Raw genomic sequence first — 24,784 nt, forward strand, 5'->3', positions numbered from 1 at the left:
AATAATAATAAAGGAGTTATAACAATTGTACTATAAGAAACCAATTACAGCGCAGCTTTCATTTACAAGGAGGATTACAGGAAATTAAAGCAGGGCCGTGATTGGTTGCTATAGAGAACATAGAATTCCTCCACAGCTCTCGGTGACAGTCGCCCCGCCCCTGTATTAGCTGGTTGGTCACATGACGCCTCCTGGAATCTCAGCGTCGCTTGACGATGACGTCACGGCAGTCAGCTGACCGGCGTAGAGAACGCCTCTGGGCGCGCTGTCATGACGTCAAGACGGGGTTTGTTTACTGCTACGTGTTCGGGAAGTGCTGGAGGAGCGGCGGCTGCTGTGTGACGGGATCCCGGGGGAGGAGGCGGCGGGACCGGCACCATGAGCTGGTTTAACGCCTCACAGCTCTCAAGCTTCGCCAAACAGGCGCTGTCCCAGGCCCAGAAGTCCATAGACCGAGTGCTGGATATCAAGGAGGATGAGACGGCCTGGGCTGACTCCATCATCACCCCCTATGAGGACGGTACGTCAGCGGCCTGTGCCCTTAGAGGGGAGCTCCACCGTGCCCTCTCCTGTAGAATAGTGGGTGGTCCTCATGTCTCTGCTTCTCAGTGTTTCTGGAATGCTACAATTCCGGTTATAGAAGAACATTATCCAAAACTATCTACAGAAGAGTTACATGTATGTGAAGTGGAGCTTTAAAGGGGTTGTCCACGACCTGGAAAACCTGGTTGTTTTCTGCCACAAACAGCGCCACCCCTGACCAGGGGTACTTCTTGGTATTGCAGCTTAGTTCCACCAATTTCTATACACCTGAGCTGCAATATTTTTTTTGTTTATGGAAGAAAACCGCCATCATTTTGTAAAGCCCATGTAATGGTCAGAACGGGGGGCTGCATGTGATCACCATGAGGCCAGAGCTTGTCTTTTGGAGATTTGTGGCTCCTCATGCAGTTATGAAGCCTGATCTACAGGATAGGACATTAGTAGGTGATGACAGACGATCTATAGCGGCCTCTGCAAAACCCCCGCTCCTGCAGCTGTCCGGGGATGCTGAGAGTTGTAATTTTGCAGCAGCTGTAGAGTAAAAGGTTTGAGAATAGGGATCGTCCTGTATATTGCCGCTGTAGCAGAGATGAGGATTACAGGTGGAGCAGCGCTGGCCAAGTAGAGATCATATCCTCCGGTTTTGCACTTTATAGAAACTCCAAATCATCATAACCCTCCATGACTCCACAATCTAGATCTTTAGGGTCTATAACTTGGCTATACGGTCACTTTGACCATGCAGGAGATCATAGGTGGCCATGACTCCAAGGTGGCAATGCTACCTCCATTGTTTCGGAGGTAGCTGTGCTGTTGCTTTGTCCCTCTATGAGCTGAGAGGTGTCTTGGCCGTTTCCCCCAGTTCCAGTGTATTGCTTTTTTTGGTATTTGTTTACTACTTTGTTTTCATCAAAACATTCCTAATCTCCTGCCTGATAACCACATCCCTGAGTCCTGTCATCTCTAGGCATTGGCCAGGCCCCCTCGTCTATGTTATTGTGTTTTAGGGTTAAGTATTGCATGTCATTGATGTAGCATTATTTACTTGGTTATTTAACCCCTTGAAAATATGAGACATTACCAGGATATGGCATCTTTAGGATTTAAAGGAGACGCCCCTGATCCTAAGAATAAGAGGGGCGCAGTGTCCCCCTTCACTTTTCATACATAAAGCTACTAGTGATCTGGACCAACCTCGGTGTGACATGGACTTGTAGACGCAGCCGTGCTCTGGCATTCGGGCCCCTCAGTCTGGGGGGGCCAGTGTTCATAGAGCACATTAACAATACAATCATTATATAATGATATATAATCCTATGGACACGCTGGATATGTTGTGAATTATATCTAGTAACCCTCAATTCCCTCCATATAGTTCAGGGTGAGGTTGATATGAGGGGCAGTAAGCCCTGCACCTCTATACCCAGCCCTCATGCCAGGGGATGTAGAAGCCATAGAAGTCTCTTGGAATTAGATTTCTCAGCAGCTCTCATTTTCTGGGATAATTTCTGCTGAAATCTTGTTTTAAATGAGTTGGCTAGTCACAACAAGCTATTCCCTCCCCAACCATAGGACCCCCATGGATCAAGAGGACGCAGCTACGTCATACCGAACATGTGCGGCCAGTCACTGTATTTGTTTAGGGACCACTGTGATCTTTGGGGTTAGCCTCTAATTATAATGATGTTCCATAGCATTTGGCATGGGGATAACTTGTAGTGACCAGACACATAGATGGTCTGTTAGTAACTAATGTGTATGGGATGGCCCCAACATTTCCCTGGTTGCATAAGGAGGTAGACATGCCTAACCCTTTGTTCTAGAGCCTTAACTTGCACCCATCTGTCGTCGAGGTATCTGGCGTCATTCCTCCCTTTCCTGACTGAGAACACTTGCCCACCTGGACAAATGGAGCATGCATGTACTATAGATGGAGTGTTAGGGGGATTTGCTGTCACATTATTTTCTAAGTATTTCATCCTGGAGCCAAATTGGTGATGCGAGTCAAGGTGACTTTGCTCATTCAATAGGAACAATGAGAACTTATTCTTACTGTGACGTCTCTAGTCCTCCTGCCTGTGTATTGTGTGCAGGTGTTTACATTTCTCCTCCTGTTTCATCTTTTCTTGTCATGTGAAGGAACAACGTGAACCTTAGAGATGTCAAGGAAGTGTAAAAAGCAAGTTGTGAGGGTAAAAGAAAGTTGATGTTGTGTTTCCATCTATGGTGTTGATTATGTAATAAGTTTTATATCACTTTATGTAACTATTATCTTTTCTTCTTGCCTACAGGCAGCGGTTCTTCCATCAAGGGGAGCTGGGAAAATTCCAACTGGGGAGGATTATCGGAGGAGGCTCAAACCCAGGTCATCTTATCACCGACAGCCATCACCAAACCTGTCAGGAGAACCGTGGTGGACGAGTCCGAAAACTTTTTCAGTGCCTTCCTCTCGTCACCGGAGGTTAAACCTGTGACGGTTAGTTCTGTGGTGTCTACACCTCCCACCAAATCTCAAAGACCCAAAGAAGAAGTAAAGGAAAACGCACCCAAGCCTATAATCAAACCGAAGGAGGACAACGGGTCCGGTTATAAGCTGCAAGAGAAGGAGGAGCCGGATCATCAAGTCCAAGACTTGGAAATAGCAGAGAAGTCGCCATTAGAGGAGGAAACGGAAGAGGAGAAATGTGACCTGGAAAAGACCATTCAGGAAACTAGTGACTGCTCTGAGGATCTAAAAGGACACTTAGACCCAAAGTCAGAAGAAGATGCCATTGCTTCTTCTACAACGGTTCAGCCAGAAAGTAAGGACAGTGGGTTGGATCTTAAGGACCAAAAGCTTGAGGACCGTCAGACTAATACCCCATCACCTCCCATCAGCACTTTCTCCTCCGGGACCTCTACAACTAGTGACATTGAGGTGCTAGACCACGAGAGCGTCATAAGCGAGAGCTCAGTCAGCTCCAGGCAGGAAGTGACGGACTCCAAGGGAAACCTCAGCTTGATGCAGAATTCCTTCCAGCTCCTGTCCCCATCCGTTGAGTATGGCCGACTGGATGAATTCCCTAAGATGACGGAAAGCTGCTCTTCCTCCGATGCCTTTGAAAGGATAGACTCCTTCAGTGTTCAGTCCCTGGACAGTCGCAGCGTGAGCGAAATCAATTCTGATGACGAACTACCGGGAAGGGGGTGCACCCTGGTCGCTATTGCGGTCAGCACTTCCATCCCCAGTCTGGAAATTACCAGCTCCACGGAGAGCAAATCCGATGAGGAACTGAACGAGACAACACTACTTGTGCACTCCACCGAGGACATAGAGATGGAGGAGAGCGGAAGGAGCGCCACCCCTGTCAATTCAGAGCAACCGGATCTCCTGGTCACCGCACTACAGACTCAGGAGCCGGATCTGGTCCAGCAGGGAGCGTCAGGGGAGGAGCAGGAGACTGACAACCAGCCAAGGCTTGATTATACGATGGAAGATATGCAAAAGGTAACAAAAGCCAAGACAACACCCTGAGTGCAGAATATTCCACTTCCTGCTCCTTTTATGCTTTGTCTGCAGATCCAGGTCAATTTCAGAGACGTTAGGCTGTTATCAGCCGGAATATTGTACACCATACACTGTCCTCCTGCCTGGCTCATCCACCTGCACACTAGTTGTGTCAGACACCCCCTCCCCCAGCAGATCCTTTTGTCATCATTGTCACCCCCTTCCGACGTGCAATGATATAAGAAACCATAAAATACACCCCTTCCCCTTGTGCAGCCACAAATACTGGCAGGAAAGTCTCCTGAATGTGCACTAAACACTCTGTACAGTGAATGCTGATGTCATGGTGGGAACCTATGGAGACTGCAATTAGTTTACAAGCATTGCCTGTGTGTACCAGGGGGTTCACTGTGCCTATCCACGGTATAGGGGATAACAAGGTGATCACTGAGGGTCTGACTGCGGGACCCTCACCTATTGTCCCCAGCAATCCTGAGAAAGGGGGTCCCATAATAGAAAATCTATTTAAAGGGCATCTACAATCAGGTTTTCTGATGGCGCGCTGTCCAGAAGCTTCCTAGACTCCGCCAATAGAAAAATTTACAATTTACAGGTCCTCGATTTAGAGAGCTGGCAGCTCAGTAACTTTCCAATGCTGTTCAGGTCACTGCTTCAGGCAAACACTGGCCAAGCTGCTCCCATAGTCATGTGCAAATGATTTATCTCAGACAAATATGACTCTTCTCTGCTCAAGTTGAGAGGCCGCATGGTGATTGTTGCTTCAAATGCAACCATCTTCAGTTCAATATTACTCCCCCTGCCCCTCCCTCTCCGACCCCTATGCCCTATCAAAAAATTCAGATTCCATACTATCCCTTTAAAGTCGTTCTATCCCCTATTTTATCATGTAGTTTAGCTAGGGAAACATTTGGGGAGATTAAACAAGTGAAACAGTAATTGAAGTCATTCAGATCACAACTAATGTATGAGAGTGTTGGTTGAGTTGTGACCCAAAACAGTTCTACATTGTGGGTGTTAAAGGGGTTCCAAGTAAAGGACCCCTAAAAAAAATAGATCCCATACAAGACAAGGTTCATGTCTGTTACTTGTACACCACAGCAACTCCGTCTTTTATAAAATCATTGTAAAATTTGATCACTCTCGTTCCTTATGTTCTCATTTTCTCTCTGTACAGATTATCAATGAGCTCAATAGCCGCTTAGAGAAGAGAGAAACACAACTGTTATCTGTCAGCAAGGAGAAGGCACTTCTAGAAGAGACCCTGGACAACCTCCGAGAGTAAGTCCAAGTGTGTGTGGATGATGGGAGTATTACTAAACCTGGTATTCGGCTATGGGGAGAATGGGGTAACTGGCCTCATCCCCAGAAATTACATTGAAACAATCATGCACTATGCATAATAATGCACTCGTGATCAATGGAAGCCCCAGCGGTCGCACCCCCACTGAGCAGCAGGTTATCCTGTATCACGTGGATAGGGAATGACTTTACAAAGTTGTCCATCCACTTTTAGATGGATTATGACTGGTTACTATGGGCTGTGAGGGCTGTTTCTATCATTGAGATTCAATGAATATTTTACAAAACTGCTAAATAGAGGGGCAGTTGCCCACAGGAATCAGTCTTGGTCCTCTCATCCTTTTGGATATGTTCTGTAAGTGAATTTGTTTGGCTCCTTTTGCAGTGAACTTGTCCGGGTCAAAGAAGAAAGTAGCAGCGTTTCATTGCTGAAAGAAGAGTTTACACATCGGATAGCGGAGGCCGAGAGGAGGGCACAGCTGGCGTGTAAGGAGAGAGACTCTGCCAAAAAGGTAAGTACAAAACATATATAAACCTATATGAGGCCTTATTGGAGATCAGTCACAGGTTTGAGGCCACACAAGGCATAAAGCTGCATCCACATCGGACACAAAATCGTCACCAGGTTTTACCCCACTAAACTATCAGCCCCCTCAGGTCAGGTATAAAATGTCCTTTCCAGAATTCCCTCTTTTATGTGAAATCTCACTCATTTATCTATTAAAATATCTCCCCCAAAGTCAGGCAAATGTGACCCTTCTCACCTCATTTTCACATTAGCCTGATGTGATCTGGAAGAGGAGATCCTTATCTTTAACCGGTTAAGGACCGGGCCCTTTCCCGTTTTTTCATTTCCATTTTTCACTCCCCACCTTCAAAAATCTATAACTTTTTTATTTTTACACCTAAAAAGCTATGTGACGGCTCGTTTTTTGCGTAACAAATTGCACTTCATAGTGATCACATTGAATATTCCATGCCATGTACTGGGAAGTGGGAAAAAAATTCCAAATGCAGTGAAAATGGTGAAAAACCGCATTTGTGTCGTATTCTTGTGGGCTTGGATATTACGGCTTTCACTTCACGCCACAAATGACGCATCTAATTTATTCTTTGGGTCGGTACGATCACAGGGATACCAAATTTGTATAGGTTTTATAATGTTTTCATACATTTACAAAAATTAAAACCTCATGAACAAAAATTTTTTTTTTATTTTTACGTCTTCTTGTGCTTATAACTTTTCCATACTTCGTTGTATGGAGTTGAGGGTGGTGTCATCTTTTGCGACTTTTGATGATGTTTTCAATGATATTATTTTTAGGACTGTATGACCTTTTGATCACTTTTTATAGAATTTTTTATTTTTTTTTTAAATGGCAAAAAAGTGCCAGTTTTGACTTTGGATGCGATTTTCCGTTACGGGGTTAAACGCAGTGAAAAAACGTTATTATATTTTGATAGATCGGGCATTTTCGGACGCGTCGATACCTGATGTGTTTATGATTTTTACTGTTTATTTATATTTATATCAGTTCTAGGGAAAGGGGGGTGATTTGAATTTTTAGGTTTTTTTTATTATAATTTTTTTTTTTAACTTTTTTTTTTATTTTTACTATTTTTCATACTCCCTAGGGTACTTTAACCCTAGGCTGTCTGATCGATCCTATCATATACTGCCATACTACAGTATGGCAGTATATGGGGATTTTACTCCTCATACATTGAGGAGCTGATAGCACATTCTAATGAATGGGTTAACCCGAAGTAGCTTCGGGTCTTCGTGAGACCCGAAGCTACCATGGCGACGGATCGCCGCTCCCCGATGACGTCACGGGGAGAGGCGATCCTCGGAAAGATGGCGGCACCCATGCGCCGCCATCTGTTTGAAGCCGCCGGCGGCGATCAGCAAGAAAACACCGGTGTTACCGGTAAGCCTTTGCTGCAATATGCAGCAGAGACTTACCGGCTATGGAGAGGGCTCGGCCCGCCAGCCCTCTCCATGCATCGGAACGCAACCGCCGTGAATACACGGCGGGCGGTCGCGAACCGGTTAATATGAAACCGGTTTCTAGGTGCTATAGACGATAGGGGCTGCATAAACATGAGGCATTTACATTGTTGTTTTACCACTTGATGTGGAAATTCCAAACGGATCTCATTGCAAAAATATGTCAGTCTATGATGTTAATATCATGTCTGACAAATAGAACTAGTCCTCTCGAAAGCTCCCCATCAAATATACTCAGTTATCCTCAAAAAGGTATCATCTGATTTCTTCACTCTTCTTCTGCTCTCCATGGCTAACACGGTACAAAGCTACACCCCTAGGGGGGTCTTATCGATCTTAACATATACTGGTATACCACTGTATTGCAGTATATGGGAATTTTATACAGATCTATAACATTGTGTTACATGACAGGCCTGACAGTCTCCCATAGACTCCTGGATGTCAAGGCTTCGGATGGCTGCTCTGGTGGAAAAGATTCACCCCAAAGTGGTGGCATGTTAGAGACGGGTGTTTGCTACATTATACATATTTGGTGTGTATGTAGAGGGCTTAGCCTGTGAACCCTCTTCATATATCTGCAACCACATGTGAATGTACCAAATACACCCTGATGCACTAAAGGGTTAAAGGGGTTTTCCCCCACGAACAAAAGTTAGGCCCTATCCACGGGATAGGGCCTAACTCGCTGATCTGTGGGGGTCTCATTGCTGAGGGGTCTCCGTCTCGACTGATGGAGCAGATGGCCGCGCGTGACCGTTCTCCATTAATCTCTATGGAGCTGACGGAAATTGCCGAGCGTATCGCTCACTGATCTCCGTCAGTTCCATAGAGATTAATGGAGCAGAACTGTCATGTGCGGCCATCTGCTTCATTACTCTCATGGAGCGATGAAGAGTCCAACGGAGACCCCTCAGCAATAAGACCCCCACTGATCAGCAATATATCCCATGGATAAGTTTGACGGAGTGACGAGGGGTACAACACGGGTAGGGTCTAACTTTTGTACGTGGGAAAACCCCTTTAAGACATTTTAGCTTTTGAAAGTTCTCGCCTAACATGATAATAGGCACAAGGTCATGGCTCCTCGATTATACATTCACAATAAACTTAATAAATTCTCAGGATGTCAAAGCAATGAAGGAGGAGCTGGCGACCAGACTGAAGTCCAGCGAGACGGCTGAGATAATGAGGGAGAAGGATGAGCAGATTAAAGGGCTCATGGAGGAAGGTGAGTGGATGGATGAAGGATGGGTCATAGGGCCGGACTGATCTGTTGTATGTGAATTAGTAACTTCATTCATTAGCAAGAAAAAGATCCTATCCTCCCGCCTCTGACTCCATATTACATCTTCTGCTCATACAGGAGAGAAACTTTCCAAACAACAACTCCACAATTCCACCATCATCAAGAAGCTGCGAACCAAGGAGAAGGAGCACGAGAAAACGATCAATAAGCAAAGCACGAAGATCCGAGAGCTGGAGGAAGAATTACAGCTCCTAAAACAGGTGCTTTGTAACTATTACATAGAATTTAAAGGGGTTGTGCACTGTAAGCACATTCCAGCAAATAATTGATATTGTTTGTGTAATGAAAAGTTCTTAAATTTTCCAATATACTTACTGTATCAATTTCTCATGGTTTCCTAGATCTCTGCTTGCTGTCATGCAGTAGGAAGCTTCATCATTTACTTCCTGTAGATAATCAAGTGTCCATGGTCATGTGATCTCACACAGTGTAATCAAAGCTGTGCGAGGCTATCGACCCGTGCACCGGTGTGACATCACATGACCAGGGATATAACGAGCTGTGCCCCTGTGTGACATCACATGACCAGGGATATAACAAGCTGTGCACCTGTGTGACATCACATGACTAGCAATATAATGAGCCGTGCACCTGTGTGACATCACATGACTAGCAATATAATGAGCTGTGCACTTGTGTGATATAACATGACTAGCAATATAATGAGCTGTGCACCTGTGTGACATCACATGACCAGGGATATAATGAGCCGTGCACCTGTGTGACATCACATGACCAGGGATATAACAAGCTATGCACCTGTGTGACATCACGTGACTAGCAATATAATGAGCCGTGCACCTGTGTGACATCACATGACCAGGGATATAACAACCCGTGCACTTGTGTGACATCACATGCCCAGGGATATAACAAGCTGTGCACCTGTGTGACTAGCGATATAATGAGCCGTGCACTTGTGTAAACACAGAAACTTCATATAGAAATACAGCAAGCAGAGATCCAGAAAACCGTGAGGAATTGATACAGAAAGTATATTGGGAAATTGTAGAACTTTCTAACACAAACCATATCAATTATTTTCTGTAATGTGCATAAAGTGTATAACCCCTTTTAGGGATTGTTCACATTTGGGGGTGACCTATGGGTTACATACAAACCACTGTACATGTGCTGCAGCATGGCACTGTCTACTGAGATCTATAGCTCCCACTTACACTTTAAGTCTTTTACTTATTATAGTCGCGATTTCCTGGATCACATATACATGACCTGTGTGACATCACATGACCAGCGATATAACGAGCCGTACACCTGTGTGACATCACATGACCAGCGATATAACGAGCCGTACACCTGTGTGACATCACATGACCAGCGATATAACGAGCCGTACACCTGTGTGACATCACATGACCAGGCATATAATGACCTGGATCACATATAGATGACACAGGCCACATGGCATATGTAGCTCATCCTGAGCTTGTATTGTGCTGAATAATCCGTGTCTCTTCTGCTTTTATATAGACATTAGATGGTAAGGAAGAGGTTGAGAAGCAGCACCGGGAGAACATCAGAAAGCTGAACAGTGTGGTGGAGAGACAGGAGAAGGATGTGGGAAGACTACAGGCCGAGCTGGAAGAAATCCAGGAGAGGAACCGCAGTGTTCAGGCCGCTCTGGACAGCTCCTACAGGTGAGAAGTCGCCATATCTGATACCAGCAATGGCTGAAGTTTCTCTGTATCTGGCATCAATACATGGTGGTGGTGGTGGTGGTGGTGGTGGGGGGGGGGTTGTCTCGGTTATTGAACTCCCCACAATCTGTTTATCACTATTTCCCCTTATCTGCTCCATATCTGTCCCGCAGAAGTCAATGGAGCACAGGACTGACACAACCCCCGTATGTTAGTAGAGCCTTATACTGTCATGCTTTTATCTCAGGGAGCTCGCAGAACTGCATAAAGCCAATGCCACAAAAGCCAGTGAAGCCCAGGAGGTGGCGCTAAGCTGTGAAATCAAAGCCAAAGAGGAGATGTGTTTAGCGCTGGAGAAAGCAAAGGAGGAGTCACAGAAGCAGCAGGAGGCCTTGGCCATACAGGTAGGAGCCTTCTTACTCTATGTAGATGGAGGAGTAAACGTCAGTTTAAGGCCCCCTGCACCAGAACAATGTTTTATGATGTTTTCTAGCCATTGTTTCTACAGGCCGCATCTTCAAGTACTTCTGTAGGGTTATGCCTACAGCCTGGGTGCATCGGCCTCAAAATATATAGCGGGTCCTATTCTTGCAGGGCTCAGTACGCCCAACTCTGGATCACTGCAATATAAGTAAATGAAAGTATCTGCAGTTTTAATGAGTGCTCCTAAGGGGGACCTTTGTGGTATAACCATAGGATATGCCAAAAATATCCGATAAAGGATCTACCTCTTGAACCTATGTAGAAATAAGCAGAATATCACATTTAACTTTTTCATAAACAAGTTATTCACAATGCAAAGCACTACAACAACAGACAAGGATTTTGTTTATTCATCTTTTGTCAATTTCCCAGGTGGCTGATCTGCGGGTGGCGCTGCAGAGGGGAGAGCAACAAGCTGCGAGGAAGGAGGATTATCTGCGGCAAGAAATTGCAGAATTGCAACAGGTAATGTTTAAATGCTGCAAATGCAGCTTCACTTTCAGACTATTTGCCTGGTTAAAAGGCCATGACCTTTGCAATCAGGACTCACTGGGGTAAATTATCATTAGGCGGCTCCTTACGAGCCTTTTATACCCGTCTTCGGAGATCCACTGCCGTCAGATTCATTCAGGTGGCTTTGGCCCTTGATAAATTTGCTGGCAATAGTCTAATGCAAGGGAGGTTGTTTGCGACTGTCGGATAAAGTCACAAAATTCTATCAAAAGTCGCAGCACATAGACCAGGGTGGGGAATGCCGTCAATTTCCGAAAAAATAGAGTTGCAATTCATAAATTCAGTCCTATTGTCAATTTTAGTCTATGCAAATAATTAATTTGGTGCAAGCAGGGTCTATGTGACAGTGACTTTGCTCTGTCCTATGTTCATTTGGCGCAATGGAAAGTTGCAAATCAGCATTTGTACCAAAACAATGGCAAACTTAGACAAATTAACCAGTGATACATCGCCCCTTTCTGTCTCCCAGAACTTAAACTTTATGTACACGCTATAAGTGCTAAACGGGCAGCAAACAGGTCTTGTTTGTGTGTCGTTTTGGCCTTTGGACATCGACAGGCAGGGGGTCCACATCACTGTCATGTCCCTAGGAAGCGAGCGCCCCCTCACCCTAGTACATTCACAGTGCATGCAGCGTGCCCATGCACAGTGCAAGTTTATGGGGGCTATGAGCGTGCGGTTTTAACCCCTTTTTAATCAAAGATCATTGGTGCCTGAATGTCCAGGTCAATTTTTGCAGTTTTGTTCACTTTACATATGATAACAATTTTGACTTTTTGTGAGACTTTTAACTTGATAGAATAGCAAATTTAACAGTGGTTATCTCCAGTTCTTTAATATGACACCAGGAGAGCTTTTTCAAGTGCCACAGTCCAAGAGAAGTTTGCCATTGTCATAAAATGAATACACATGCAATCTGCACAGGGAATGCATATAGCTGTACGGCAGTCGTGAAATCCTGCTGCCGATCATCTACGTCTCTATATCACAGAGCTCGGCTCCGTTTATCATCTCCAGCTCTCAGATTGGACATTATAAGGCGTGTAACAGTTTCACTACACTATAACATCCATTCCACTGTATCTGATCGTCCCAACTTGTGTCTTGCAGAGACTTCAAGAAGGTGAAGCCAGGAATCAGGAGCTGAGTCAAAGTGTCACCTCCGCTACTCGGCCATTACTGAGGCAGATTGAGAACCTGCAGGCAACGCTGGCGGCTCAGACCACATCCTGGGAGAAGCTGGAGAAGAATCTTTCTGATCGACTCAGTAAGAACATTTCATAAATGTTTAAACTATGGGAGGAGAATATCGACTCCAAAGAGAAAGACACTCGGCACTCGCTGCTATAGATGTGATGGGGGCTGCTGAATAATCTAAGATTACTGAAATATCAATGTGTACATCAGGTCTAGGTGCAAGTACATAGATTTTAACCCTTTTATATAAGCACATGGATTTTGCTGTGGTTTTAGCTCCGGTATATAATCACCATGAGTTGTGCCCCCTCTACCTCCTCTTTGTGACCGTGTCTCCTCCTCTTATAGCTGAATCACAGACCTGGCTTGCATCTGCCATAGAGAAGGAGCGAGCAGCAACAGAGGAGCTCCTGTCTGTAAAAACTCAAATCTCCGCCATGGAGTCCCAAAATAGCCTCCTCCGCCAAGAGAAGAGCCGCTTCCAAGCTCAGCTAGAGGTGGAGAAGTCCAGGTTGTCCAAGATGGAGGAAGACCACAGCAGGTACTGGTTGTGTAAGAGCAGATGTTGGAGGATATACTGGCAATCCTTGCCTCTGTATATACTTGATGTCATGAAATCCTTGAAGCAGTTGGCACAGATTTTGCGGTCACACGGCCTAATGGAAAGAATTTGCTCCATGTTTATCAGAGTAATAGCTATAAATTATAACATGAATACTTGTAGCTAAACCTCTGGGCTGCGGCCACATTGTGCATGTTCAGCATTACTGATGCCCATAAACAAGCTCATTGTTTCCCTTTGTAGGGGTAAGATTGCAAAGTGCCAGAACCCTGTCACAAATATTGTGATGCACTTCATTACCCTTTAACGCCGATGCCCTTTTTTAGTTTTTGCGTTTCCATTTTTCACTCCCCACCTTCAAAAATCTATACTACAGTATGGCAGTATATGGTGATTCTCCACATCATCTATCACAGTGTGCAAAGTGCACATTGTGATCGGCTAAAATCAGACAGTCTTTGTATGACGCGAGGCTGTCATGGTAACAAATCGTTGCTCCCCAATGACGTCACGGGGAGCGACGATCCAATCCCCTATGCCAATGAGTGCTCTCCATACACCCGCAGCCAAGGTGTGACATGTTAGTACGGTAAGGGGTTAAAGGGGTTCTCCGGAGATGGCAGGTTAAGATCAATCCACAGGATAGGGCCTAACTTGTTGATCGATGTGGGTCTCCATGATGAGACCCCAACAAATCACAAGAAAGGGGTTCCGTTGTACCCCCATAGCACCTGAAATGACCAGAGAAGCCATTCGCTCATGCGCCATCTGCTCCATTTATCTCTGAGGCTGACGTAGCCGAGCGCCGCTCTCATCCATCTCCTTCAGCTTCATAGGGATGAATAGAACAGCCGGCGCATGTGTCGTCTCCGGTGCAATGGGGGTACAATGGATCGGACATGGGGCCTAATTTGCTATGACCGAAGAACCCCTTAAACTTATGTCATTAACTCTATTTAGAAGAAATCTTGGAGCCTTAGAATAATTCTTGCACTTCCTGTTCTGTGGAGATCGTTGTCAGTCATAATATTAGGATTACAATGACAAATAAGACACATCTATCTATAGATAACACACAGATGGTCTCTGCTGAGGCTTTCCTTCTATTTTCTTTCTGCCCAATGCTCTTGGCACAGGTATAAAGCATGCCCATTATACCCTCCAATAGAAGTCACTGTATCATCCTTAGATTACAGGTTCCAGTGAACCACAGGGCTGCAGTAAAGCGTCTCTCCAAATGCTGTTAGCAACTGCTACATTCAGAAAATAAAGACTCTATATGAATAATTTCTGTGAAAATATGGTTTTATTTGGTCACAAAATGTATGGCTGATGCATAATTTGCATTCAGAAGTTGCAATTCACAAGGGCTGCCAGTAGAGGGCAGTCTTCTCCTTCTGTTCTAATGTCTCATATATATTCCATCTTTCCAGGAATCAGGTGGAATTGGAAAATCTGAAGATGGAGTACAAGAAAACTGTGGAAGAAGCTAAAAGGGAAAAGGTGAGACTGCAGATCTGTTTCCTTCCTAGTGTCTCTTGTATCCTGGACCCTTCTAATCTGGACCTTGTTTGTAGACTTTGCTAAACAGCCAACTGGAGATGGAGAAGATGAGGGTGGAACAAGAGAAGAAGAAGGTCCTGCTGGCCCAGGAGGCCGCCAAAGAAAAGGTAGCTTGTAGTCCTCATTGTGCATATTCCCATTGGTTTCAGCAATGGCTTGTTCCTTACATGGTGTACATCACTGTGTATGACCACCTAATGAGCTGAGCTCTGGTGGACACACACGCTCAGTCACTCTCCTCACAGGCAAGTCTCAGAATAATGATCCTCTATTAACTGAAGTGCAATAGGAATAGGTTTCTGTCCGGCTTGTCAGGGAAGGAGCAGAGTCTCTGCAGTACACGGCAGTATGGGAGAGAAATTGGTTCCACAGATTAGTTACAATTTCTTTTTGCTGCTTAAAGGGGTTGAGCCAAGTTGTTCTCTATTTAGTGTGACCAGTGAGGGTCTGATTGCTGGGACCACCGCTGATCAGCAATTAATGAGACCCAGACACCCCCATTCTTGTGAAGTGCCAGGTCAAGCCTGGGGCCTACTGCTCCATTCTGTAATATGGGGGTGTTAGAATTTGTCCTATAGATTATTACTTTCATCCTTGATCTGTGTACCACAAAGGCATAATGTGGCCATGACTGGGATAAGCCTATGTCTTGGTCATTTTTATTTTTTTTTTTGTACCTACTCATCCACCTAAATGACTTCTCCGGCCTATTTTAAGGAGCGTAAATCTTATGGATTCCCCACCCCTGAGACTGGTGCCGTCACCCCAACATTGTCCCGGTCCAGTTCAATCAGTGGAGCAGATTTTTCAGGTTTACAGACGTCGCTCCTGTCGCAGGTAATGAATTGTTTTCTCCTCTGTGTCCTGAGAGAAGCTGCAGGGAATCGTCCCCATTAACCCCTACTATGTACACGTGTAGGAGGATTCCCACGACTCGCTCTATGGCCCCATGACCATGTCCGTCAGCAGCAGCAGCAGCAACCTATACGACGCTGTGAGGATGGGCGCCGGCTCCAGCGTCATCGAAAACCTACAGTCACAGCTAAAGCTGAGAGAAGGGGAGATCGCCCACCTACAGGTAATGCTGGTGCCAGTCCTGACATGGGGTTATGAGCCACAGAGTAATGGCATTTCTTAGTAATACAATGTTATGTTTTCTCTCAGCTGGAAATTGTTAACCTGGAAAAAACTCGCTCCATCCTCGCCGAAGAAGTCGTCAAGTTAAATAATCTCAACGATGAACTAGAGGAGAAGGTGAAGGAGATCCCTAAGCTGCGCCTCCAGATGAGGGTAAGTGATTGTCATTACTTGTATCACACACATCTCCACTAGAGAGAACAGAACCCGCTCAGACCATGAGCTCATCTGCCGGTCTGATGGTAATCCACCATGATAAACCAGGGGCACTTACTCATAGATCCAGGGACCGTGATCTTCTTATATTTGTTATCCATAGCCTCCCTTGTCCTAAATTCAACTTTTAAAATGATGCTAATGAGCCAAAGGGATTCTGGGGGATGTTACCAGAGCACCTTCAAGCTGTAGCTTCAGGCACACTCCACCCTGCTCCCTCTGCCTGCTGTTATCTTGGCAGTAGAGGGCACACAGAGGAAGGGGGGGGGGTAGTGCTTATTAAAGGGGTTGGCCACTTTACCTCATGTTTTTGTAATGTGTGTGTAAGTGTAGGTGGGGCAGGATATTAGGTAATTTACCACTATACATCTATTAATAGTTCTGCTCCGCTTCCCTGATATGTAAAGTGATGTCTCCTGCCTTTTACCTCATCAGCCGGACATTCCTGTCTATAACATGGCCGCGGATGGAGGGTGATGTGATCTCTATCTGTCCATGAAAAATGCCCTGCAGGGCAGGGCGATTGTTCACGGACAGATTGTTCATAATCTAACGGAGCGACTAGGGACGAGATGGAGGAACGTGGTACCACATCGAACCCCTCGTTTTCGTTATTTGTGGGGGTCTCAACACTGAGACCCCACCTCCACTAATCAGCAAGTTAGGCACTATCCTGTGGATATAGGGTCTAACTTCTGTTTGTGGGAAAACCCCTTTAACAAAATTTTACAAGGAAGGAGGCCATGGATAACAAGATTACTACAGTCCCGGTGTCTGGATCTATGCGTAATCCCCCTGGTTTATCATGGTAGATTTCCTGGGTGTCTGGAATTGAAGGGGTTGTTCAGTGAAAATAAATTTTCTGTTATCCAGGAGATAGTAGTAGATAACAGTAGTGTTTGAGTAGTGGATTTCTGGGGATTTAGTCTTCCCATCATGGGGGTTCCAGCTGTTGCATTGAGCTGTTATTTGTGTAGTTTTGTGGGACACTACTATAAAGAAAACCTGCTGTACATCTTTAATCCTCTGACTTTCCAGTGGTCATGGTGGTGGTCACTGGACTCAGCGGCGGTGATCTGTATGACTGCTGAGGCCAGTGATTGTCTGCACTATGAATAGGAAGACATTGCTGCGGTCTAGGGGGAATGCAGGGCAGGCATTGAAGGAATGAGTTAATATATTTCACTTTATTTATTCGTCTCTCATCCCTTTTAATTTATAATGTGGTAAGATGACTACGTGGGTGTGTAATGCCACACATGGCCAGCAGAGGGCGCTATGAGCTGGTAAATCCTTACACTGCAGTCTGTTTATAGTTGGATACATCACATTGATCCTTTCTACATCTCCTGATCCTTGTTTTTTAGGATTTGGACCAGAGATACAACACCATCCTGCAGATGTACGGAGAGAAAGCCGAGGAGGCGGAAGAACTTCGCCTCGACCTGGAGGACGTGAAAAATATGTACAAGACCCAAATAGATGAACTTTTACAACAAAGACTCAAGTAGTCGTCTAGAAGACACTCTGCATTTTATCTAGAAACTTTTGTCCCTCTTGTAAATGTGGCTCCCGGTCCCTGTATAAAAGATGACTGTACATTCAGAGATGATTTCTATTTGCTGCATGTGGATATGGCACCCGATCCTCTATTCCCCCACCCCACCCACCACCCAGATCGCTCTTAAATTATTTGTGTAGTATTTAAATTTGCTCTGTCCAAAATCCAGATATTTTTAAGGTTCCTATAATACAAATACAGTTCTGTGTATTTGGGATACGTCTTATTTTTTATTGTGAAAACGTTTCCTATTATGCTGAGTATACAGCTCCTATGCAGACTTATGCGTTTCCATGGTTGCAGACTACAAATAGACCCGATGTAGTCGGATCATGATTTTAAGTTTCACTCCTTTCTGCTTCCTATTTCTTCTACCAATCATGTGTCCGCAGGAGAGACCGGAGTATGACTGCAGGATCTGACTACTCCGGGATCGTTTGTAGTCTGCTAAATTTGCTAAACTGCTGGTACGATATACTGATCCTCAAACATCCACAAGGAAAACTTGTAGGCTTGAATTGGTTGAAGGACGTGTCTGGTCACCTGCTCCTCGGGGTGTGTTCTGCAAATTTAGGAACATAAGGAAAGGGGGTTCAGCTCCTTTGAAGAAGATTGTTTGTTTGTGTTACTGCCTTATTTAAGGAGGAAACAATACAACAAAGATGCTTCCAAAAGTGAACATCGCCTTTAAGACATGTTTTATTTTGATAAAGTTCTGGAACATTTGGGTGACCACCGTTGTGGCCAGGATTACAGAGGGTATCACCCGGTATTCGGTATACAGAGAGGCTCCTCTCATCCCCTATCACTATGGATAAGATGTTATGGTGTCTGTAGCGTCACCGTCCTGGTGAAAACTAAGATGTAGATATTTCTCAACAAATAATGTGATTGATTTTAGGATGAAACCCCTGGGGGATTATATAGAAATATTTTTATCTTTTACTGTTTGCACCTCAGCACTTTATAGGGGGGAGTTCTCTTCTCTTGATGATCCCTAATTCAGCCCCAGATATAATATATGGGACACCCCAGCAGAAAGTGATGATCTGACCTGCAGCGCCTCCGCAGGAGAAATGAAGAATTACTCAGTGCCCATTCATATAGGTCAGTGGTGGTGAACCTATGGCACGGGTGCCAGAGGTGGCACTCTGAGCCCTCTCTGTGGGCACCCAGGCCATCACCCAGCATAGAGGTCACCATTCAGGACTCCTCCTCCTGCAGTCACAGGAAGCCCAGAAAGTGCCGTGTTCAGAACTATTTTATAGTGACTTGAAGTAGAGGAGGAGCGTAGAGGTGTGGACAGAGCTGGATTATCATTGAAGCCCCTCCTCAGTTCCTGTGATTCATCCTGTTAAGGCTACCTTAGATGGAATTTCTCCATCTTTCTACTGTATTGGTGTCTTCAGGACGCAAATACGTTTGAATCTGTGACACAGCAGGGATCAATAAGTTACTTTAAATTAGCATTTGGCACTTTGGCAAAAATATGTGGCTTTTGGTTGTAGTTTGGGCACTTGGTCTCTAAAAGGTTCGCCATCACTGATATAGGTTATATGTATAATATGGGACGGCTCATGCGAAGCTGTAATCTGTTCGAGGAGAGTCCTGAGTAGTGGACACCCCCTCTAAATCCCTGGTAAAGTGAATGGATATGGGATCACCACCCACTATTTATTACATATAATGATGATGGTATATGGCTCCACCATCTGACATTGCTTCCCATTAAAGACGTCTGATCACCCTGAGCCTTGCCCTGTCCTCTCCTTTATTACGTCACCTATAGATCAGGTCACTATTTGGTATATGGAGTATATGTATATGGAGTGTAACACCCCTGTACGGCTGCCGTCCTCCTGAATAAAAAAAAAAAAAATCAACAGACTTTATTTAAAAAAGTGACAGTTGTTATTACTGGAAATGTGCACTACAGATCCCAGCATGCTCTGCTCTCAGCTACATGCATGTACATGGACTGATCTCTCATCATGGAGCAGAGAAGATGGAGGAAGTGCACATTGGGGGTTACTGCTGCCCCAAATCTGTATCGTTGCTCCTGCCCATGATCTGGACCGGTATTTTCTACCCTACAGTAATAACTAGTACCAGCCCTGGTGTCATGGGAACCAACGTTGTTTACACGGTTGTAGAACCCGGTTGCCATGTGTGGTTAATGCCGTCATAGACCCGTTGCCCCCCGATCCTGGAATCCTCGGCTGGGACGGTCAGTGCGAGGCAGGTATCGGGGAGATTGGAGGCGCTGAGCACTTTCTTGCTGAATAAGCGTTTGTCCGGTTGGGCTTTTACTTTTGCTATTTATTTTTTTTATAGTTTTATTTTTTCAGTTTTTGACGGTTTTTTTGGATCACTCGCACACAGCTCATCTTTGTGTGTTGAGGAGGCGGCGGCCAAATGGCTGCTGCTGGAGGCAAGATCCAACCCCGGAGACACCTCCATCGTCCCGGGGGCCTTCCATACAGCCGAAAGCCTGAACAGCACCAAAGGCAGTCCGGCATTTTTGGACAACTTACCGCAGCGTTGGGCAGTATCGTGCCATATATCAAAAACCTGTTTGTAGCACCTCAACAGGAGCCTGGCCGATACCTCCGACTGAAGACACGACCACCGCTTCCACCTGCACCTAAGACCTGCATGGATTTACAGGAGCGGAAGGATCTACCGGTACCCGAGCCCACCGTAACATCAGGTGAGGAGCAGAGGCCTATCCCACATCCCAGGAGACCATCTTCCAGATCGATCATCCGCAGTGCGCCATATGCCAAACCATCTCGCAGGAAGGCAACTGCAGGTCATGTGTGTCACCCTCTGGTGCTTGGCGGTTATCTACCCCTGAGAAACCTGCTGACCACAGAGCGGAAAAAACGCCACAGATACTGTGTGAGGGATAGAGGCAACTGTATATGGTACCAACGCTCAGCTACTATCAGAGCGTGTTCCATCAGGTAATGTCCTTACAGCCCTGATAACATCTAGTGGTTGAGTCATCTTCAGTAACATCACGTGCCCCAGCTGCCACTGACTGATATTCTGGTATTGACCTTGGCTTGTTAAATGGATTACGTTTTTGGACTGCTGCCTGCCCCGACCTCGGACTGATTATCGCTCAAGCATGTTAGCTGCCTGCCCCGACCTCGGACTGATTATCGCTCAAGCATGTTAGCTGCCTGCCCCGACCTCGGACTGATTATCGCTCAAGCATGTTAGCTGCCTGCCCCGACCTCGGACTGATTATCGCTCAAGCATGTTAGCTGCCTGCCCTGATCTCGGACTGTTTTTTGACGATGCATGTTTGCTGCCTGCCCTGATCTCTGCCTGTTTACTCGCACTCCTTTATCACTGCCTGCCCCGACCAGTGCGTGAATTATAGCTTTATTTTATTTTTTAAATTATAAAACAAGCCACAGGTAATTTTTGCCTCTACCAAGTATTTTCTTTTGTACATTTTTCATGCTCATTTTGCTTTGCCACTGAGGTGGAGCAGCTCTCCATCTATGTGTACTTGTACTGCTGCTGTATTGGGACTGACAAAAGTTCTCAGTCCTAGGACAGTAGCGGCTGTGACCTGTACAGACAGTAATATTCTGCAGATACCTCTGTATTGCTGGCTGTGTATACTAGAGCTGATGGATCAGGCAGTCGGCCACCATTAGGGCTGTAACTGGACTTACATGACCACTTACTGCTGCCTTAAGTGGGACCGGACTTGTCATCCTCAGCAGAGTCAAAAACTCCAGTGTCTGCTTGTCACCCCATTCTACCCTCCCTGTCCAATACCTGCCCTCTCCTTCAAAAAATGGCCCTCTATACACCCCTGTGCCCCCCCCCCCAAACCCCAAAGTTACACCCCTTTCAATACCCCTTCCCTACAAACCCCAACCTACACCAAGAGTTCATCTCTATTCCTTCCCCTACAACCCAACCTAGCCCCCTGTTCCACTGCCCCCCCATCCCAAAAACTACCTTAACATCTTTGTTCCCCATATTCCTGCACAGAGCACTGAGATCTTACCATCCCTGTCACTATCCCCATTTATGTGGGACCAGGCACCCATTTAGCAGAATAGTCACCCTAGTGACCAGTGCAGTGGAAGAAGGGGTCAGGGGTGGGGATAGGCAATCAATTTGTTGCTAGGTAGAATGTTATGGGTGGAAGGAAACCCCCATTACCTTGACCTGGTCGTGCATCCTCCCCTAACCCCAATGTACACCCCACTGTATGTGATGTGTATGTCTGCATTGCCGCTTGAAGCTGATCCCTCCTCAACCTCAAAAATCACACAACTGATAAGATCTTATAAGATCTCAGCCTCCAGAGCGTAAAGAAAGCATCATCCCTAAATCCTCCTCTAAAGATCTACCAGAGTCAAGACCAACCACTAAATATTGTCCTCCCTGACGTCCTCACCGACCTCCTGCAGCTCTGAAAGCCTTGAAGACACGGAGGCTCCTGTCCCATCACATGAGAAAGACATCAGAGAAGACAAAGTCAGGAGAGGACGGCGGCCGTGTGCTGGGGGTAAGTCTGGACTTACTGAGAATTTGGCCTTATGTATTTCACTGAAAATCCACAACATCCCCGGACCTTGTACAGATCTGATCCGATGTATCTGTGGATGGAAACTTCTAAAGTCTTATCCATTCTGCTTCTATGGCAAATGCTGCAGATATTCCGCTGTGGAATTGTAGAAGGAATATCTGCAGCATTTCCCTCCAATGGGTCATCCATAGGGGGCGCTGTCACTACCAACACTAGGCATAACATGTGTGACCTGAATGTAGCTGTGATCATCTATCATCTATTACCTGAACCACTTCATTGTCTCCTTTGATTTTCCATCCACTTCTGTCTTTCTATACATAGAGAAGGAGAAGGATTCCCATCATCCACTTTATGGCCTGATGACCAAGTCAGACAGTCAACAACAGGAATCTATATGGGTCAGAACCGGCTCCGGCATCTTCAATTCTGAAAAATCATATATAAGAGGAGAAGTCCAGTTACAGGTGATACTGTGTGACTGTATATGAGGCCGTGTCCTCAGTGATGGCCGTAGCTCCTGCTGCTGGATGTAACACCCATCGTTCTATCTCATCCTCCAGCTCCACATTGGGAACCCAAAAATACCGCGCTCCCTCCCTGCACGAGAAATCATCACATTACTTACCTGCGCCTCCGGATGAGGGTGAGTAGCAGTTTGTTATAAAATATTAGATAAATATTAGAAACTCTGTGGATTTGGTGAAATCTGATGTACTTTGCCTTGTCAAATCCAGCACCTCGGCTCTGCTCCTCCCCGATGGTCCCTGCTTCCTGCTCTGCGGCAATTAAATATGTGCACGAGACAACAGCAGAGAATCACCGGCCTCAGCAGAGATTACTGATGAGGCCAGTGATGTGTTGCTGATGTCTTGTGCACAGTTTTCTTCACTGGTGACCAGTTCTCCAAACATTAGGGACGCTGCTTTCGTTTCCCTTATGAGTAATGTCAGATCACATGAGGCTGATGATCCAGACTTTACCCCTTTATTTATAGACATGTAAGAAAATAACCCAAATCCATGGACACATTGGTGATCTGTAATATCACACATGGCCAGTAGAGGGCGCTATGTGCTAGTGAATGTCTATACTACATCCAGGCAGATACATGACATCCATCCTTATTATATGGGACTGATACATTGTCATCTGTGCTTTAGGATTCGGTGCAGAGACACGACCCCATCCTGACCGAGTGCTGAGAGAAAGCTGAGGAGGATGACGGATGGCGCCTGCGCCTGGAGGATCGGAGAAATGCAGAGATGACTCAAATAAACTAAACTCAAAACTCTTTTAGTTTTTCTTCACAAGTTTTGTTATCATAATTGGGGAAAAACTGACAAAAACGGAAAATATGCATGCGTTTTTTAACGCACTGCTTAAAAACAGCCCAAAAACGGGTTCAAAATGCCATGTGTGCCGCCACCCTTATCCATCTGATGAGCCTGCGCAACTCACCCAGGGGATAATGCAGGTAGATCTCAGGTAATAGCAGCTGTATCCTCTGCCTGGAAAGGCAATAGTTACATGGGTTTAGGATGTTATCCAATTATGTGGCTGTGTTGTAAACTGGAGTGTGATTGGAGAGGTGCTACCACCTGACCAGGGGGAGCACATGGGTCTAAGGGTGATGCCACACATGGCGTTTTTGGTCCGTTTTTAAACATCAGTTTTCAGTCCGTTTTTGGCTGTTTACCATGCGTTTGGCTGCTTACAACCTGTTTATCTATTGAGATCATTGGGAAAAACGGACTAAAAACGGACCAAAAACGCCATGTGTGGCATCACCCTTAGGGTGAAGACACACATGGCGTTTTTGGGCCGTTTTTACTAAGTGCGTTTTCAGATCGTTAAAAATGCATGCGTTAAAAAACGCATCCGTTTTTAGTTAGTGCGCTTTCATATCGTAAAAAATGCATCCGTTTTTAAAAACTGCATATGTTTTTTGAAAACGAATGCGTTTTTGTCCGGTCTTCCGAATTTGCGCAATTAAAAACCGACAAACTGATGCTAACTAAAAACGGCCTAAAAACGCCATGTGTGACATCATCCTTAGTCTCAGAACACATGGTCAAAGTAAAGAGAGAGACAGATCACACAGCACACCTTTAGTGCCATCACAGATACCAATCCCAGGATCCGAGTCAGGAGACTCTAACCCAGAGCTGCAGCTTCCACAGTTTGGACACATCTCCATCTTCATTATCCCAGCCTGCATATACCATCAGGCTGGTGCTTTATTCCTGCGGACCACTCTCCATGACCACTCCAGTACCAGAATCTGCTGATGACCGCTTAGGCCCGTTGCCTTGTACCTGTTGTTCAATAAAGAATCGTGAGTTGATTTGCATAATGTTGCCTCCAACTAATCCCTGGATATGGCTGTTACCACCACGGACTTCCCCATCCATCACCCAGGGATTCATCCTAGAGACACTCAGGGGTTGCCCCAGGGAGCACCAGTACATCAGCCTCTCCCTCCATATTTCTTGCACACACCACCTGCTGGAGACCTGCCAGGCCGTAGGACAGCCCCCCAGTCCCCATACCAAGCACCGTGACACTAGCGTGCCTAGGCTGCAACGGCCAGCCACTCCGGTATTCTGGGCCTGGCTGCCTCCAGGCCCCAAGAAAAGGCGAGGCCCCGGTGGGGGATGTTG

At 45.7% G+C, this 24,784-nt stretch overlaps 2 protein-coding genes and 1 long non-coding RNA gene across 7 annotated transcripts; 2 read left to right on the forward strand and 1 right to left on the reverse strand.

The window, feature by feature from the left end:
* Positions 1-207: 207 nt before the first annotated feature.
* Positions 208-17,604, forward strand: TMF1 (TATA element modulatory factor 1). Its single transcript, XM_072128490.1, has 17 exons — positions 208-520; positions 2,835-4,030; positions 5,226-5,329; positions 5,736-5,862; positions 8,487-8,592; positions 8,728-8,870; positions 10,162-10,328; positions 10,576-10,732; positions 11,184-11,276; positions 12,435-12,591; positions 12,870-13,062; positions 14,517-14,586; positions 14,661-14,753; positions 15,364-15,483; positions 15,566-15,724; positions 15,811-15,936; positions 17,367-17,604. Exons 1-17 carry the CDS (start codon positions 379-381, stop codon positions 17,508-17,510), a joined length of 3,297 nt encoding a protein of 1,098 aa, XP_071984591.1. The 5' UTR covers positions 208-378; the 3' UTR covers positions 17,511-17,604.
* A 194-nt stretch (positions 17,605-17,798) lies between these two features.
* LOC140104799 (uncharacterized) lies at positions 17,799-19,415 on the reverse strand. The gene is made up of 2 exons (XR_011850416.1): positions 19,344-19,415; positions 17,799-18,122 (listed from the first exon to the last, which is right to left on the reverse strand). It is a non-coding gene; the product is annotated as an uncharacterized lncRNA (long non-coding RNA).
* An 87-nt stretch (positions 19,416-19,502) lies between these two features.
* Positions 19,503-23,415, forward strand: LOC140104798 (uncharacterized). 5 transcript variants are annotated; one of them, XR_011850413.1, is made up of 5 exons: positions 19,503-20,270; positions 22,003-22,100; positions 22,446-22,588; positions 22,685-22,767; positions 23,285-23,415. XR_011850413.1 is itself a non-coding variant. In XM_072128491.1 (5 exons), the coding sequence occupies exons 1-4, from the start codon at positions 19,976-19,978 to the stop codon at positions 22,763-22,765; spliced, it is 873 nt and encodes a 290-aa protein (XP_071984592.1). In that variant the 5' UTR covers positions 19,505-19,975; the 3' UTR covers positions 22,766-22,767; positions 23,285-23,415. The 5 variants fall into 5 exon arrangements, 2 of the variants coding, with proteins under 2 accessions (XP_071984592.1, XP_071984593.1); XM_072128491.1 differs by having other exon boundaries at positions 19,505-20,526; XR_011850414.1 differs by having other exon boundaries at positions 19,512-20,526; positions 21,937-22,100.
* The last annotated feature ends 1,369 nt before the right edge of the window (positions 23,416-24,784 follow it).

Source organism: Engystomops pustulosus, chromosome 10 (genome assembly GCF_040894005.1).
Source record: "Engystomops pustulosus chromosome 10, aEngPut4.maternal, whole genome shotgun sequence".
NCBI lineage: Eukaryota > Metazoa > Chordata > Amphibia > Anura > Leptodactylidae > Engystomops > Engystomops pustulosus.

What these genes read in the sequence shown, in the direction of transcription:
- TMF1 (XM_072128490.1), top strand. Translation starts at nt 379, where the DNA reads ATGAGCTGGTTTAACGCCTCACAGCTCTCAAGCTTCGCCAAACAGGCG. An exon ending in ACCCTGGACAACCTCCGAGA is followed by an intron (nt 5,330 to 5,735) that starts GTAAGTCCAAGT and finishes CTCCTTTTGCAG; the next exon opens with TGAACTTGTCCGGGTCAAAG. An exon ending in AGGAGGCCGCCAAAGAAAAG is followed by an intron (nt 14,754 to 15,363) that starts GTAGCTTGTAGT and finishes GCCTATTTTAAG; the next exon opens with GAGCGTAAATCTTATGGATT.
- LOC140104798 (XM_072128491.1), top strand. Translation starts at nt 19,976, where the DNA reads ATGGCTGCTGCTGGAGGCAAGATCCAACCCCGGAGACACCTCCATCGT. An exon ending in ATCAGAGCGTGTTCCATCAG is followed by an intron (nt 20,527 to 22,002) that starts GTAATGTCCTTA and finishes GACCTCCTGCAG; the next exon opens with CTCTGAAAGCCTTGAAGACA. An exon ending in ACGGCGGCCGTGTGCTGGGG is followed by an intron (nt 22,101 to 22,445) that starts GTAAGTCTGGAC and finishes TTCTATACATAG; the next exon opens with AGAAGGAGAAGGATTCCCAT.